Source organism: Rosa chinensis, chromosome 7, assembly GCF_002994745.2.
Source record: "Rosa chinensis cultivar Old Blush chromosome 7, RchiOBHm-V2, whole genome shotgun sequence".
NCBI lineage: Eukaryota > Viridiplantae > Streptophyta > Magnoliopsida > Rosales > Rosaceae > Rosa > Rosa chinensis.
In genome coordinates this window covers 8843602-8861213 of record NC_037094.1, presented here as the reverse complement: position 1 = coordinate 8861213, position 17612 = coordinate 8843602, and the positions used below count along the sequence as shown (strand labels likewise).

At 36.7% G+C, this 17612-nt stretch overlaps 1 protein-coding gene and 1 pseudogene across 2 annotated transcripts; both read left to right on the top strand.

The window, feature by feature from the left end:
* Positions 1-256: 256 nt before the first annotated feature.
* On the top strand, positions 257-3902 carry LOC112175815 (omega-hydroxypalmitate O-feruloyl transferase). 2 transcript variants are annotated; one of them, XM_024313561.2, is made up of 3 exons: positions 257-417; positions 733-1216; positions 2749-3902. In XM_024313561.2, exons 2-3 carry the CDS (start codon positions 770-772, stop codon positions 3607-3609), a joined length of 1308 nt encoding a protein of 435 aa, XP_024169329.1. In that variant the 5' UTR covers positions 257-417; positions 733-769; the 3' UTR covers positions 3610-3902. The 2 variants fall into 2 exon arrangements, with proteins under 2 accessions (XP_024169329.1, XP_040366151.1); XM_040510217.1 differs by lacking the exon at positions 257-417 and having other exon boundaries at positions 716-1216.
* A 1717-nt stretch (positions 3903-5619) lies between these two features.
* LOC112177344 lies at positions 5620-16952 on the top strand (annotated as a pseudogene).
* Positions 16953-17612: the final 660 nt, after the last annotated feature.

The window sequence follows — 17612 nt, the reverse complement described above, 5'->3', positions numbered from 1 at the left end:
TAAAAGATCTTTGCGTAATCGAACTAATTTTTAAACATGAAAAATTAGTTCCTTTCATAATGCAGAGACTTGTTAACAAAACCATTAGATGTAAATTTTGGGTTGCCCTGGTAGCATGGTGTTAAACAAGAAATCCCACATCAAACTAATTAAAAGATCTTTGAGTAATCGAACTAAGGACCATGAAAAAAATTAGTCCCTTTCATAATGCAAAGACTTGTCAACCAAAACAATTAAATGTAAGCCTTCCTCGGTGGCTTGGTGTGAAACAAGAAATCCTATATCAAAAAATTGATTAAAATGCAGAGAGTGCCCCCAGCTGCTCCCTATATAGTTGTAACACCATCTAGAGAGGCATTTGCAAATCCGAGTTAACTGCAACCATTACCGACTTGTCATAACATTCCTGCAAACGAGGTATAACACTTCAATTAGTTCTATTTCCCTCTTTATATATAACACGCTTGTAGATATTTGACATGTCATATAGTCAAATCATGAATTTGTCACCATATAGTATCAAGAACTTGGTTGATCGATGGATGATTCAGATTGATAGTCGGCAAATATATAAGCAGACTAAATAGAAAAGAAAATTCGTGTACACAACTGAATGACTGATGATGAATTTCTCTTATGTTTATAGTCATGAAGTCAATTTGCATGCATATACACAAATGCTTTGGCCATTGGTCACCTACATATCTCTTACTTTCTCTGAACATCAATTAGGTGCTGCTTGGCTATTCAAGTGAACAGATATTGTGTGATGGGGGATAACAATTACAAAACCTTTGAGTGTAAGCTTATTGTGAAGAAAGAAGAACCAACTCTTGTACCTCCTGCAGCAGAAACGGAGAAGGGCCTCTACTTCCTCTCAAATCTAGATCAGAACATTGCAGTCATAGTTCGTACTCTTTACTATTATAAATCAGATTCAAAAGGGAATGAGGACGTTGTGGAAGTCATGAAGAAAGCCTTCTCAAAGGTACTTGTTCATTACTATCCACTGGCAGGAAGGTTAAGTATAAGCACAGAGGGGAAGCTGATAGTGGATTGCACAGGAGATGGAGCTGTGTTTTTGGAAGCGGAAGCTAACTGTGAAATGGAGGAGGTAGGAGACATTACAAAGCCGGATCCTGTGACTCTTGGGAAGCTGATTTATGATGTTCCTGGTGCCAAGAACATACTTGAGATTCCTCTTTTGGTTGCTCAGGTTTGATTTTTCATCAGTTTTCAATATCTAATTACCATTAATATTCTTATGTGCGTTTGTATTATTTTTAGATCAAACAAAGAAACGGGGGATAAAATGAGGGCCAAGGATGAAACAGTGTAGTTAGATTGAGAAGCGAAAGAAAAATATACTCTCTTTTAAAATATAATTTTTTTTATTTTTATGAGCTCTATGTCTTTTCTTTGCATGCAAGATCCTTTTTGGTTATGTTATCAGACTATAAACTATAGTAATTTATTTTGACCAAAAAAAAAAAAACTATAGTAATTTATCAAGTGAAGTTTTTGTCATGAATTATGAACGCACATGTATATATAGATTGAATTTTGAACAACATAATGTTCTCCGGTGATTATATATATATAGGGAGGATCAAGAGATGACGTCCTTAAATTCTTAAAGTGAAGATATTTTTATTTTTAGGATGTATTTTAATAATCACAACCACTCATTCTCTAGTTACTTACACATTTATGAATTCTACACAAAAGTAGTCAAATCAAAATTTTTTTAACCATTTGATTAGTACAATTATCATTTTAATTTTATCTAACGGACTACATTTGTTTACACAATTTTGAGTGACCAAATGATTATGGATTTTGTTGATTTTTTATACACATAATTCTTGCATAGAAATCTAAAGGATCAACGGTTGAAATCATTGAATTAGATCATATACTAGTATTGTAAAATAGTAAAAATCCTCAAATTCTTAAAGTAAGGATGTCCTAAATATGTATACTATTATTAAGAGGAGAGGGTTTGTTAGCCAAAATCTAAAATTTTGATAGAATTGACCCTAGAATATTAATAAACTTTTAGAATTAATTAAATCTCAAGGATAATTAAGACATTTACAAAATGTATTTTTCTTTAAAAAATTTGAAAAAATTATCCACAACCCACTTTCTTTTATCTGCAATAACCAACTTTTTTCTTTTTTATTTTCTGAAGAAAAAATAAATAAATAGCTTGCACATGCAGAGCATGTGTGGAAAAATGCTAGTATATATATGGAGGATCAAGATAGGACGTCCTTAAACTCTTAAAGTGAGGATTTTTTTATTTTTAAGATTTTTTTAATAATCACAACCACTCATTCTTTAGTTACCTACACACATGAATCCTACAAAAAATTAGCCAAATCGGAAAAAGTTTAACCATTTGATTAGCACAATGTTCATTTTACTATTGATCTAACGGACTACATTTGTTTACACAATTTTGAGTGACCAAATGATTAGGGATTTGGTTGATTTTTTGTATACACAATTCTTGCATAGGAATCTAAAGGATCAATGGTTGAAATTACTGAATCATGTCATATACTATTATTGATTGTAAAAATCCTCAAAATTTTAAAGTAAGGATGTCTTCTCTTGACCCTCCCTATATATATATATATATATATATATATATATATATATATAGTTTCACATTTAATGTTTCTCTTTTCCACTTGTTAACATCTAGCACAAGTCATCTAAAATGTGAAACTTTAATTCCAGGTGACAAGGTTCAAATGTGGAGGTTTTGTCCTTGGGTTATGTATGAACCATTGTATGGCTGATGGGATTTCTGCAGTGGAATTTTTGAACTCATGGGGTGAGACTGCTAGAGGCTTGCCTCTTAAGGTTCCCCCATTTCTAGACAGAAGCATACTCAAAGCCCGAAACCCACCAAAGATGGAGTTCCCTCACCATGAATTTGCTCAGATAGAAGATATATCTGATATCAACAAACTTTATGAAGAAGAAGAAATGGTTTATAGTTCCTTCTGTTTTGAACCAGAGAAGCTTGAAAAGCTCAAGAAAATGGCCATGGAAGATGGGGTTCTTGAAAAATGTACATCATTTGTAGCACTCTCTGCCTTCGTCTGGAGAGCAAGGACTCGGGCCTTGAGGATGGTACCAGATCAGAAAACAAAGCTACTTTTTGCTGTTGATGTACGGTCAAGATTTGAGCCACCGATACCAAAAGGATACTTTGGAAATGGAATTGTGCTGACAAATGCATTATGCAGTACAGGGGAGCTATTAGAGAACCCATTGTCATTTGCTGTTGGGCTAGTTGATAAGGCAATTCACATGGTTAATGATAGTTATATGAGATCAGTCATCGACTACTTTGAAATCACAAGAGCTAGGCCTTCTTTGACAGCAACTCTTTTGATAACAACATGGTCTAGGCTTTCTTTCCACACTGCTGATTTCGGTTGGGGAGATGCTGTGTTTTCGGGGCCAGTGGGTTTGCCTGAGAAGGAAGTAAGCTTGTTCCTTCCTCATGGGAAAGACAGGAAAAGCATTAATGTGTTTTTGGGAATGCCAGCTTCTGCTATGAAGGTGTTTGAAGAGTTGATGCAGACCTAAAATTTCAAGTGGTTAAGAAGTAGAACAAATACTTAACCCCAATGCATTTCAAACAATGATGAACAAATCATGGGAATAAAAGGGTACTAGAGATTGCAAATTTATATCTTTTCTGTTATGTTTCATTTGGATGTGTATGGCTTTTATGCTGATGAGCAGTACTAATAGTTCATCAGCAATTCATGAAGATACTTCATCGACTTATGAATAGGGGATGTGCTGTAGTATGCTACTGATGTAATTTGTACTGAAATTCAATAACAATAAAAACGAGTGCTTGTTACAGTCTTACAGAAGAGGGTGTAAGAACTTAGTTAGATACCCTTTTCCATATTAATAGTTTGAATTTGTACATGGTCTCCTGTTACCAGAATATTTTATATTGTGGTAACATAAAGTATTGGCTATGACAGAACTGGTTGGTAATTTTTCTTTTGCATTTATAGCTTGAATTACATTTCAATATATGTCATCTTTCTCTTTACTTTTACTGTTTTCGGTTAGAGTGCTTCTATTTATACTTTCTATATTGGCATTTGGACCTCATCTTATTTTTGAACATTTTGAAATTCTATTTTGCCCCTCTTGAGATTAAAAAAAAAAAAAAAATCTAATTTTGAGTCTCTCATCTAGCTTCTTTCATCCATGCGTCTTGTCTAGTTTGTTTACATCCCCAGATCATTTCTACCCTCCTCTCTCCATCTAAACTCTCTTTCTTTTGATTCACTAAAATCAGAAGCATAACAGAAGAAAAAAAGATAACAACACACATACACAAATAATATATTCCATCAAATACTAGACATTACACTCATTAAGCCTTGACGCACAACACCCAGTTTCTAGAGGCCACCCAAACTACTATATAAGGCTCTAGCAATCATATGGAAAAGATCAATTGAGTATTTGAGTTTTGAAGTGTGGGTCATTACACTAGTTAAAATAACTCAAGCCCATTTTAATCATTTTCACAAATGAGAGAAGAGGTGTAGAGAGAAACAATAAAGAGGCAAAATTGGATGTTTGGTGGTCAAAAATATTGAAAGAGGTCCAAATATTATTATGGGAGGTATGAATAGAATCACCTTGTCAGTATATATACCGACGATGCAAATGACCTAACACTTATAAGATGATCTCAACCCTTGATATTTATAATTAATATTATTATTAACAACCTAAGAGTGTATTTAATATAATCTAACTATCTATTTATGTCGGTGATTTACAAAGCAAGTCGGTGCACTGAATTCTCTCCCGTCAGTTATATCTATATGATTATTTTGGAAATATTAGAATTGAATGAATGACACAAACAGATTGAATGCGAAATCACTGGAAATGGAGAGCCGTTATGCTTGATCCCAAACCAAACATGAAAGCTGTAAATAGATGAGGAACCCAACAAACTTATGGGGACCCACAAGAATAAAGCCACTCGGTGCGCTTTAGATAAGCTACGTGACTGGATATTATTTTGGCTGCAACGTTTTTCCTTTTTTGGTCTTTTAACAAATCACCGAATCAGTACTAATCTGTCAACATCCACAACAGAAAATTTGGGTTTCACCCTTGGTGACTTGTTAGTTTCTTTAAATGATGTGGTTCTTTGACTTGTTGACTTTCAGATACATGGACTGGCTTTATTGAACTCCTTCATCCCACTGGGATTTAGCTGAAGGGGAGCGTGAAACAGTAAGGATGAGCTCCATATTTAGATTCAGTACTTGTTGATCTCGAAACAACAAGTTTCTTGCAAGTTGCAACAAAAGCTTGCTAGCTTGCTCATCCGAAATCCAAGAGATTGAGTAAGTTGGAACCAAATTTTAGTGATCCATATTTAATGGTTTGAAAACATCATACATACACATAGACAATTTGTTATTGCCATGAAGAAGGCTTGCATATATGTATGTAGTTTGGCAAGTGGATACCTACAATTCTCTTACTTTCCTTTGAAGTTCAATCATGTACAATATTCTAGCACAAGGGAACTATTCCAGGCAAGTGATGGGTAATGACAGTGACACAACCCTAGAGATTACGGTGAAGAAAGGAGAACCAACTTTGGTACCTCCTGTGGTGGAAACGAGGAAAGGTTTCTACTTCCTCTTAAATCTAGACGAGAACACTCCAGCCATAGTTTGTACAGTCTACTACTTTAAATCAGATTCAAAAGGCAATGAAGAAGCTGTCAAAGTCATTAAAAAAGCATTGTCAAAAGTTCTTGTTCATTATTATCCTGTGGCAGGAAGGTTCACTAAAAGTTCAGAGGGGAAGGTGAAGGTGATGGTGGATTGCACAGGAGATGGAGCTATTTTTGTTGAAGCTGAAGCAAACTACGAAATGAAGGATTGGAGACATAACAAAGCTTGATCCTCTGACTCTTGGGAAGCTGGTTTATGATGCTCCTATTGCCTTTTTTTTTTCTTTGTTTTTTTAAAGATGATCAAAGGGTTTCACTCCTGCCCTCATAGTGACTCGAACCCATGACTTTGTACATAGGTAGTGGGTGCTCTAACCACTGAGCTAACACCACTTCGTCCTATTGCCAATAATAACTTACTTGAGATTCCTCCTTTGGTTGCTCAAGTTTTGAGTTTCCTACTTTCCTTCAGTTTTCGTATCTCTTCCGCTTTTGATACACTTGTTTCTTTGACATGCTATGTTATCTGATGGTCATCAAACCAAACTGTTGATTAAGTAATGAGAGAATATCACAAATGGTCACTCAACTACTTTTACCTTCATTACAATAAAATAGATCTTATCTTTTGCGATGGACCAAAAATGTCGCAAATAATAATAATAAAAAGGCATCGCAACTACTCTTTTGCGACGGCGTTGCGACGGATAACAAAGCTTTTGTTACTCACTTTTTAAATATATCACTTTGGACACTCAACTTTAACCCTGTTATTTACTTCAATCACTCCGTTAATTTTTTCAGGGTTTTTTACTTCAACAACGTCTGAACTCTTAGAGGACTTTTGAAATGATACCTGAACTTTCAAAGTTATCAATGTGATACCTGGACTCAAGTTTTCTTATCAACATCGTACCTCCATCAAAATTCCGTTACAGCTCCGTTAGTCCTAACACCTGTGACTCACGTGAGGCACTAAATGATTATAAAAAGACTGATTTGCCTTAAATATAGGGGTATATCTGACATTTTATCTAGTTTTTATTAAAAAAAGGTATTTACATTTTTTTAATCATTTTTTTCTACCATCTCCACCCCGCTCGTCATCTTCCTCCACCGTCTCCGCCTCTCGTCTTCTTCAAATGCAATCTCTCTCACTATAGACTCTATAATCACGTACGGTGACTAGATTCACATGGGTGCTTGTCCTCGAGGTACGAATAGAACAATGACTCGATGTCAAAGTCCTCGTAGCAATACGGGCATGAGAATTCAGGTCGAACCTCGCCTTCCACCTCAAAATCATCCATGCTCAGCCGACATCGGAGCTCTGGTGATGGTGCTGCAACGTGAACTGAGGTTTCGCGACGGCGAGGCGGGAAGTCCATAACTCGGAATCCATCTTGAACAATTTCGATTGATTCAACCAAATTCGAAATCAAAATCAAACTCGATCCAAAATTCCCCGATTTCTAATTCCCAATCTTTGAATCCGGATGACTCTCCGGCTTGGAGCTTTTCCCTAAATCAGAAAGCTAGATCTGGATCAGGATGCGGGGTTTGAGCACCGACTGCAAGCTTTTAAGCCCCTACTTCGTAAAAATTCCATTCCAAAAAGAGAAAGTTCGCGTCGCTGCCACCATTTCTAGGACCGACTACAATAGGTCAAAAATGGGTTTCTGCCGCAGGTTGAAAGGTGCAATTTCAGTTCCAGTGGTTGGAAGGGAATCGGGGGGCTTGCCTTCACAGCTACCACGTGCGTGGATTTGAGTTCGATAAAATCATATTTTGGGTTCAGGTTGATTCCGGGATATGGTGGTGTAGTCGGAGGAGGAGTAGTCGTCTAGGGTTTGGGTGTTGGCGGTGATGAAGGAGGTGGGGCTGAGGATTCGTTGTCGTTTTCTTGGTGTAGTCGAGGAGAAGGAAAGTCTGCATTTGTTTTATTTTTTTCTTTTGGTCGACGACAAATCTGAGAAAGAATTTTTAATTTTTTGTTTGTTTTATTTTTAATAATAAGTTAGAGTCAAATGACAATTTTATCCTTCAAACTAATGGAGCCGTAACGGAATTTTGATGGAGGTACGACGTTGATAAGAAAACTTGAGTTTAGGTATCACTTTGATCACTTTGAAAGTACATGTATCATTTCAAAAGTCTTCGAAGAGTTCATACACTGTTGAAGTAAAAAACCCATTTTTTCGTTAAAAAAAACTCTTATTTGCCACAATATCAATGATATTTTGGTCCAACCAATCATGAAAAATTGAGAAGTTTGAATTGGAATTGTTGAGAGAACTAGAGAAGTGACTAAAGTGAGACAAAATACCCCTTCAGTGATTAAAGTGATTGACAGAGTAATAGTTGAGTAGCTAAAATGATATGTTTGAAAATTCAGTGACCAAAGTGTTGAATGAGTTATAATTGAGTGATCATTTGTGAAATTCTCTCTTACGTAAACGAGGACAACATTATATGTTATATATATTAACAGAGATCATATATTTTCGTACTTAATTAGGGTTAATTAGTGATCTACAGCTGTATTACATGTGTTGCTTTTCTGCTACTATAAATAGCTGCTACTATACTCATTCTTCAGTTAGTTGTAAGTTGTAATAGACACACAAACATATATAGAATTCTTTCATTTCTTCTCTCTTCCTCAAGCTCTAGAACCCTAGATTTCATGGTATCAGGAGCTCAGGTCACGACCTAGGGTTTGCTTATGCTTACTTCTGCTTCTTGAACTCACTACTCTTGCTTGCTTACGTGCTCGACTTTCTTCTCCTGCAAATTTCAGATAAGCCTTCGTGTTCTTGAAGAAGGAAAAGCTAGATCTACAATTTTATAGAGTGATTTCTTGATTTTGAAGCTTCGATTTGGTATAATCAGTGTTCGATTGTGAATCTATGCACATTTTTAACTGTTTGATTGTGAAGTTGTGAGTTTTCTTACTATCTGTGGTTTCGAAACCTTAGATCTTGAAGTATTGTTAGTCTGAACTTATTTGCAAGCCATAATTGTGGAATTGAAGTCATTATCAGTTGGTATAACTCTATGAGGTTTCAGAACCCTAGATTTCTTGAAGATTTGTGACGATCATTGGTTCTTTGTTAAGATTTGTGAAGGTTCTTAATTCTTTAATACTTTCTGAGGTTTCAAAGCCTGAAATCTACTAGTATTACACAGATATACACTCGATTTTTGTTTCTACCTCTTATCTTACCAAGATGACTGCGTCTACGAATTAAGCCTCTATAATCACTACTCAGACTACTGTGTATCTCCCAAATATCTTACTTGATGAGTCCAATTATCCTACATGGTTGTTTCGTATTGAATCATTTCTTAGAGGTCAAAATCTGTATGGATATGTTGATGGCTCAAATCCATGCCCCACTCAATTTGTTTAGGCATCTGATGGTTCTGGAAATGTGGTATCATCTGAGTATGCTAACTAGAAAAAACAAGATCAAAGCATTGTTAATATGATTGGTCAAACACTTAGCCCTGTGGCCATGTCATGTACTGTTGGAAGCAAGTCTGCTCAAGACATGTGGAATAGGTTGAAACTCAAGTTTGCAGCTCCTAATAGACAAAATATTTTGCAACTCAAGTCTAATATGCAAAATTTGAAGAAAGGAAGTGATGATATTGAAACTTACATGGATAAGATCAAGGCTGTTAGAGATGCACTTGAAACAGTTGAAGTATTTATTGATGATGAAGACATTGTTGTTATAGTATTGAGAGGCTGCCCTCTGAGTATGCTGCTATGAAGACTGTAATCCGAGCTCAGTTTGTTGCTTGCTCTGTGGGTGAACTCAAGACTTTACTTAAGGCTGCAGAGATTTATATTGCGAGTAAGGCTCAAGCATCTTCAACTACAACACTTACTGCCATGATGGCCAAAAATACCATTTCTTCTGGTTCTGTCTCGAGCAACACATCTGGTGCTTTTACCTCATGGTCACAGTCTCAAGTCCCATATGTGCCTCTTGGCTTTAGTCCATTACTAACTACTCTAGCTAATAACAATATCCACTTGTCTTCACAAGCTCCGTATGTTCCTATTTCTGCACTGCCATATGGAAACATTACTCAGCCTAATCCATTCGCTATAGCTGATCCAAGTCCATCTATGACTGGCTTCTATGTTGCAAGACCAAATGGTCAGTTTGGAAACAATGCAAGATTCATCAGTAACACTGGAAGTTACAGAGGAAGCAACAACTTTAACAATGGCATGAGTAGAGGAAATTATACTCCATTTAACAATCAATTTAATAGAGGCAATGCAGGCTTCAACAACTTCAGACAAAATGGAGGTGGTTCTAACTTCACAGTCAGCTTTGTGGAAAAGTAGGCCATGGAGCCAAAACATGCAGGACACTGTCTAATCTTCAGACTTTTCAACAAGGCAACTCAAACTCAACTGGTTGTCAATACTGTGGCAAGCCAAATCATACTGCAGATAGATGCTACTACATATTTTGGGTTCCCTGGTTAGCAATAACAGTCAACACCACAACTCCAAACTGCCACAAACATACCCCAACCAGCTCTATTTTTCAGAATAATCAGGCATCCCAGCAATTTTAGAATACTTCACAGAATACTCAACAACAGGGAGTTGCCATGTTTGCCTCTTCCAGTAACACACCTCAATTTTGGTTGGATGATTCTGGTGCCACCAACCATATGACTAGTGAAGTGCAGCTGCTTAACAACCTTGCTCCATATACTGCCACAGATTCAGTGCAAGTTGGTGATGGTAAATTTTAAATATCACTCACATTGGTAATACAAAACTAGGAAGGCTGAAACTCAACAATGTTCTTCTTATACCTGAACTTGCTGCTCATTTGCTTTCTATCTATCAATTGTGCAAACAGAACAGTTGTTCTGTTTGGTTTGATGAGTTTGTGTGTGTAATACAGGACAAGGTGCTGGGAAAGGTGTTGTACAAGGGACTGAGTAATCAAGGGCTTTATCCAATACCTTTTTATCTGCCATTACATATTCAAAAACATCATGGTTCAAGTAGCAAATCAACTAGTCTTCAAAGCAATTCAGCTTCAGCTTTTGTTGGAAGAGTGGTTAAGCATTCTTTGTGGCATCAAAGGTTTGGACATCCCTCAAATGAAATAGTTACTAGTATGTTGAATAAATGCAACATCTCAAGTATGCCAAAGGAGGATTATGCAGTTTGTGAAGCTTGCCTACTTGGGAAATTTCATAAGCTGCCTTTTCCAACCTCTCAATCCAGGAGTCAAGTTCCATTTGAGATTGTACACTCAGATGTTTGGGGTCCTTCCCCTCATCTTTCTATAGATGGTTTCAAATTTTTTGTATTGTTCATAAAAGATTGTACTAGATATAACTGGATTTTTCCCATGAAGAATAAATCTGAAGTACCTAGTTATTTTCAAGCCCTATGTGCATTTGTTGGAACTCAATTCTCTACTCATATCAAATGTCTTTGAAGTGATGGAGGAGGAGAATATACAGAAATAAATTTAGAGAATTTCTGTGTAAACAAGGCATTTCACATCAGGTTTCATGTCCTTGTACACCACAACAGAATGACATTTCTGAAAGAAAGAATAGACACATTAGAGGGACAACTATTACTCTTTTACAGGCCTCTCATCTTCCAGCCATCTTCTGGTATCATGCGTGTGCTATTTCAGTGTATTTGATTAACAGAATGCCTACAACAACATTGGATATGAAGTCTCCATTTGAGAAACTTTACTGTAAAATCCCATTTCTAGAACAACTTAGAGTATTTGGTTGTACCTGTTATCCACTTATGGCTCCATATAACAGTAATAAATTACAATCAAAGACTGCAAAGTGTGTATTCATTGGATTTGCAGCAGGTTACAAAGGTTACATATGCTACAATTTGACAAGTAAAAAGTGCATTATTTTCATACATGTGTACTTTGAAGAAGATCAGTTTCCATTTGCCAGTTTGCAAAGTGCTTCTGCAGGTGGTTCAACACACAGCCCTTGCCCAACAATTACTCAGTCTCAGTCCTCACAGCATCTTGCAGCACCAGTTCTTGTCAGTACCACTTCACATCAGGTACCAATCTCTCTTCCAATACATGATCATAATCATACTACTACAATGTCGCAGGATACTAATGTTCAAGTTCCTAGTCCTTTATCTGTTTCTGGTCATACTGGAAATATTACTCCTCATATGTCCTTTACTGAGCATTCTACATCATCTACTCCACCTGATCATCATGAACTTCCTGCATTTCATTTTGACTCCAACACTACTATTAATTTTAGAGAAGATACTGGTACAGTTACTGTTGATACTCAACCAGGGAATGGCTCCATTTTAGTTATTCTAGATTTTGCTCCTGCTAGCTCCATATCACAAATCTCTAGTTCTAACATTTTACATCCAGTTCAAGGTCTTTCTAAGTCCACAATAAATGATCATACTATGCTCACTAGAAGTAAGAGAGGAATACTGAAGAAGAAATGCTTCTTGTCCATACTAAATAACACATCTTCTGGTGATCTTTCTGCCTCTGAGCCCCATAATTATAAAATTGCTATGCAATGTCCAGTTTGGAAAAATGCAATGCAGGAGGAGTATGATGCACTAGTTAAGCAGCAGACTTGGTCTCTTGTTCAATTACCTCCAGACAAAAATCTTGTTTCCTGCAAATGAATTTTCAAAATAAAGAAAAACGTTGATGGCTCCATAGCAAGACACAAAGCTAGACTTGTTGCCAGAGATTTTAGTCAGGAGCATGGAGTGGACTACGATGAAACATTCTCTCCTGTGGTGAGACATACTACTGTTAGATTGATTTTAAGCTTGGCTGCACAATCAGGTTAGACTCTGCATCAAATGAACGTCAAAAATGCTTTTCTTCATGACATTCTTAATGAGGAAGTATATATGGCCCTGACTTGATTCATAAACTCTTCGCAAGCGTACGAATCGTTGTCAAGTAAGGGAAATATTGAGCCCAAAGATTATCGTACCACGGGGATTAGTGGCTAACCCACAATCCTTGGGTGGTCGGAACTAAAGTCATTAAGCAAACAAAATAAAAATAAAGTTAATAAAAAGGCTAATCTAAGGCACCAAGCCTTAGTAATGCTCGGCTTTGGTTTTCACCAAAGCCTAATCAAAACTAAGAGCCTAGTGGTGGATATGCACAAATGAGTCGAAATTTGTAGGGGGTTTTGAATTGTGAATTAACTAAATTAAACGCAACCAAAAAGTAAACTAAACAACTAATTAACAAACTAGAAAATTAAATTTGGGTTTTCAAATTAATGGGAACATGGGAGTGTCGGGTGATTCACACTAACCCCTTGCAAATATCGAAGCCAATTTCACAAATGCATGCATTTCCTATATGTGTCGAGTCCCGTATTTAGTACCGGTTAAGGCTACTAAACCAATTATCCTTTCGGTGTATTGATTATACCGGTTAAGGCCACAATCAACTCTCTAATTTGGGCATTACGCCGGTTAAGGCCGCAATATCCAAAATTAGAGGCCTAGAGAGCAAGATAATAGAGACCCAAGCAAGCTTAGCTACAATTAAGCTAGCTAATGGTCACCACACTTAAATCCTAGATGCCACAAGACTAATAAGTTGTCAATTTATCAATCTATTCATCGTAATTGCCCACAACATAATTCCAAAGCCTAGAAACATGCTTCTAAGGACCAATAAATTCGGATTTAAAGCATACACAATGGAAATTGCATTTATTAAAATTAAAGCATCAATATTTATACAAGATGAGTTAGGGATTCACAATCCTAACTCCCAAAATTGAACTACTCACTATCCATAGTTAAATACATCATCAATAGCAAATAAAATTATGGAATAGATAATAAGGAAGAGAGGGGAGAGTTAGCTTGGTCACTTCTAGCTATGAGCTAGTATGAACCAAACAATTTCTTCACCCAACTACCCAAAATAGAGGTGTGGTACTCTTGATGATGATTCCCTTAAAGCCTTGAGTGAGTCTTTCAAAATTCCCAAAATAAAACTAAAGAAACTAAAGAAAATGAAAAGGGAGGAGGAGAGGATAGGAGAAGAGAATGAGAAAAGAGAGCAGCCCAAAGGGGCTGCCTCTGTTTTTGGTGTTCTGGTGCGGCCGTCGAGGTTGAGAGGTGAGAGAGAGAATATGTATATATATGTGGCTCATCTCTAGGGTAGAGAAAGGAATCATTGGTTTCGGTGGTCTGCTCCTAGAGAAAGAAAAGGATAAGCTGCCACATGGCAGCATTTAATTGGCTCTAGTCAATTAAGCAAAGCCATGCTTAATTGTTGCACACACGTGATGATGGTGATGATGGCTGACTACTTGATTAATTAATCAAGTCAACTGTTTCTTCTCTTCATTTCTTTATTTTCTTTTCTTTTCTCTCCATGCACATTCGCATATATATATTCGGAGACAATGGTATTTCACTTGTTTTATGGCATCGACTATGGTTGATTTGGTGTTGACTTTTTGTCCTTTTGTCGAAAATTTCATTTTGTTCAATTTTCCACCATTTTCTCTCGATTTCCGCAATACCGCTTATTTTCTACAAAATAAATAAAAGTAGATTAATCACATAATAATTGACATGAGAATTAGCTTAATTCTAGTGTTTTAGATATAATTACACGTATATAAATACGTGTAATCAGGCCCAACCTGGAGACTTTGAAGATCCTGCTCACCCTCATCTTGTATGCAAACTTCATAAATCCTTATATGGATTGAAACAGGCACCTAGAGCCTGGAATGAAAGGTTTACCAATTTTCTTCCAAGCCTTGGTTTTAAGTGCTCTTATGCTGATCCTTACTTATTTGTTAAAACATCTAGTAGCTCCATAGCCTATTTGCTCCTCTATGTGGATGACATTATTCTCACTGGTGATAGTGAAGTTCTTATTTCAGAACTCAAAATGGCATTGTAGGCTGAGTTTGACATGAAAGACTTGGGAAGATTACACTTTTTCCTTGGTCTTGAAATCACATATACTTCTGGTGGTCTCTTTGTGTCTCAACATAAATATGCCACTGAGTTGATTGATAAAGCTGGTTTGGATGACTGCCACACTCATCTTACACCCTGTCAGTCAGGGATCAAGCTGTATAAGGATGGAGGCCCATCTTTGTTACCTCAAGATATTCCTTATTTCAGAAGTTTGGTAGGTTGTTTGCAATACCTTACTTTCACAAGACCTGATATTGCCTACAGTGTGAATTCTATCTGCCAATTTCTTCATTCCCAACTGAAGCTCATCTCTTGGCTACCAAACGAATTCTTCGTTATGTCAAAGGTACACTCGATCATGGCATTTATTTCAGGAGGGGTTCTTTACATTCACAACAGTTCACTCTTCAAGCTTATTGTGATGCCAATTGGGCAGGTGACCCCAATGATAGGAAGTCCACCACTGGCTTTGTTATTTTGCTCAATGATTCACCAATCTCTTGGTGTAGTAAAAAGCAAACAGCTGTGTCTTGTTCTTCCACTGAGGCTGAATACAGGAGTATGACTGACACCGCTTCTGAGTTTCAATGGTTACAACACTTGCTGCATGATTTACGGATTACTCTTGCTAGCATTCCTACTCTTCATTGTGACAATATCTCTGCTCTTGCTCTTGCCACTAATCCATTGTATCATTCCTAGCTTAAGCATATTGAGGTTGATGTGCATTTTACTCGGGACAAAGTCAAGGCTGGTTCTATACGCTTACAATTTGTGTCATCGAAAGAACAACTAGCTGATCTGTTTACAAAAGGTCTTTGCTCACCTCAGCATCTCGACTTATGCTCCAGCTTGATGTCTACCTCCAGCCATCAAGCTGAGGAGGGGTATTAACAGAGAGCAGATATTTTCGTACTTAATTAGAGTTAATTAGTGTTAATTCTGTTAAGTGCATGGTTAGCTTGTTAGTGACCTACAACTGTATTACATGTGTTGCATTTCTACTAGTATAAATAGCTGCTACTATACTCGTTCTTCAGTTAGTTGTAACAGACACACAAACATATATAGAATTCTCTCATTTCTTCTCTCTTCTCTCTGGCTTTCAATATATATCCGACAAAAAAATTATTGTTTGCCTCTTTTGTCTTATACCTCATATAATACTCCCTCACAAACAGAGTTTATAGAAGCAGGGAAAGAAAAAAAAAACTTTCTTCTTCTATGTGTGAACCATTAATTTATGTTTATGCTTTCCATTTGTTAACAAGTAAATCTAAAAAGGTGAGTAGTTTCATTTCAGGTGACTAAGTTCAGCTGTGGAGGCTTTGCCCTAGGTTTATGTGTGAACCATTATATGTTATAATGTTTGATGGTATTGGTGCGATGGAATTTGTTAACTCATGGGGTGAGACTGCTAGAGACTTGCCTCTTAAGGTACCTCAATTTCTAGACAGAAGCATACTCAAAGGCCGAAACCCGCCAAAGATAGAGTTTCCACACCATGAATAGGATGAAATTGAGGATATATCTAATAACAAAAAACTCTATGAAGAAGAAATGGTTTATAATTCCTTCTGTTAACCCAGAGAAGCTTGAAAAGCTCAAGAAAACGGCCATAGAAGACGGGGTTCTTGACAAGTGCACTACATTTGAAGCACTATCTGCTTTTGTTTGGAGAGCAAGGACTCGGACCTTAAATACGAGGCCAGATCAAAAAACAAAGCTTGTTTTTCAGTTGATGGACGTCGGTCATGATTTGAGCCAGCAATCCCAAAAGGGTAATTTGGCAATGTAATTGTCATAGCAAACTCAATCTGTACTGCAGGGGAGCTATTGGAGAAACCATTTTCATTTTCTGTTGGGCTAGTTGCTAAGGCAGTTCAAACGGTTACAGATAGTTATATGAGATCAGCTATAGACTACTTTGAAGTAAATAGAAACTCTTCCTTCTTTGAAGGCAACACTTTTGTTAGCAACTTGGTCTAGGCTAAGTCTACACACAACTGATTTTGGTTGGGGAGAGCCTGTGATGTAAGGGCCAGTGGCTTTGCCTGCTAAGGAAGTGGTTCTGTTCCTTTCCATGGACAAGACAGGATAAGCATAAATGTGCTTTTGGGTTTGCCAGCTTCTCCCATGAAGAAATTCGAAGAGTTCATGCAGATTAAAGTTGAACTGGTTAGGAAGAGATCGAATAACCAATAATCAAAGGTGGAAGGTAATATTTGAACTTGCATATTTTCTTTCTTTCATTTGAACGTGAATGGTTTTTACGCAGATGAGGGGGTACTAATTTCTTCAGCACATGCAGTTAAGTACTTCTGAATCTGGTTTGGTTCTGTTGCATACTATTGTTATGATTTGCAACATAGAATAAGTTTTTAGTTGGAGATCAAGGATGGGATGCTATTAACATCCTGCTTCAGTGTTGTTTCGTTTGTGGGCACAAATTAGAAGAGAATGAGATTTTCATGTGTACGTTGTGTATGTGAGATTTGAGTACATAATCAAGTGGATTAAGGATTAATTACAATGATGTAATTGACCATTCTTGTAAAAGAAAGACTAACAAGTTATTATTACACCAGGTAGAACTTCACTTGGTAGTTGATCTATATCACAACCTGCTAAATTCAGCTAAACTTGATTATACGATATAAGAAGAAGATTATTTAAAGACCTGAACCCAACGGGATCAAGTATGTGACCATCACTAGGCAAAAGGTGGCTCGGTTGAGGAACATTTATAAAGGAAGCAGGGAAATTGGGAAAGCTAATCCATCGTAAGAAGAGAGTATTTCAAGCACACAAAATGTAAATAGAAAACGGAAGTCTTCTCTCTATTTTCTCATAATCTTCTGTTTA

Excerpts from the sequence above, each read along its gene's own strand:
- LOC112175815 (XM_024313561.2), top strand. The coding sequence starts at position 770 with ATGGGGGATAACAATTACAAAACCTTTGAGTGTAAGCTTATTGTGAAG. Across the intron at positions 1,217-2,748 it reads TTCCTCTTTTGGTTGCTCAG|GTGACAAGGTTCAAATGTGG; the intron begins GTTTGATTTTTC and ends CTTTAATTCCAG.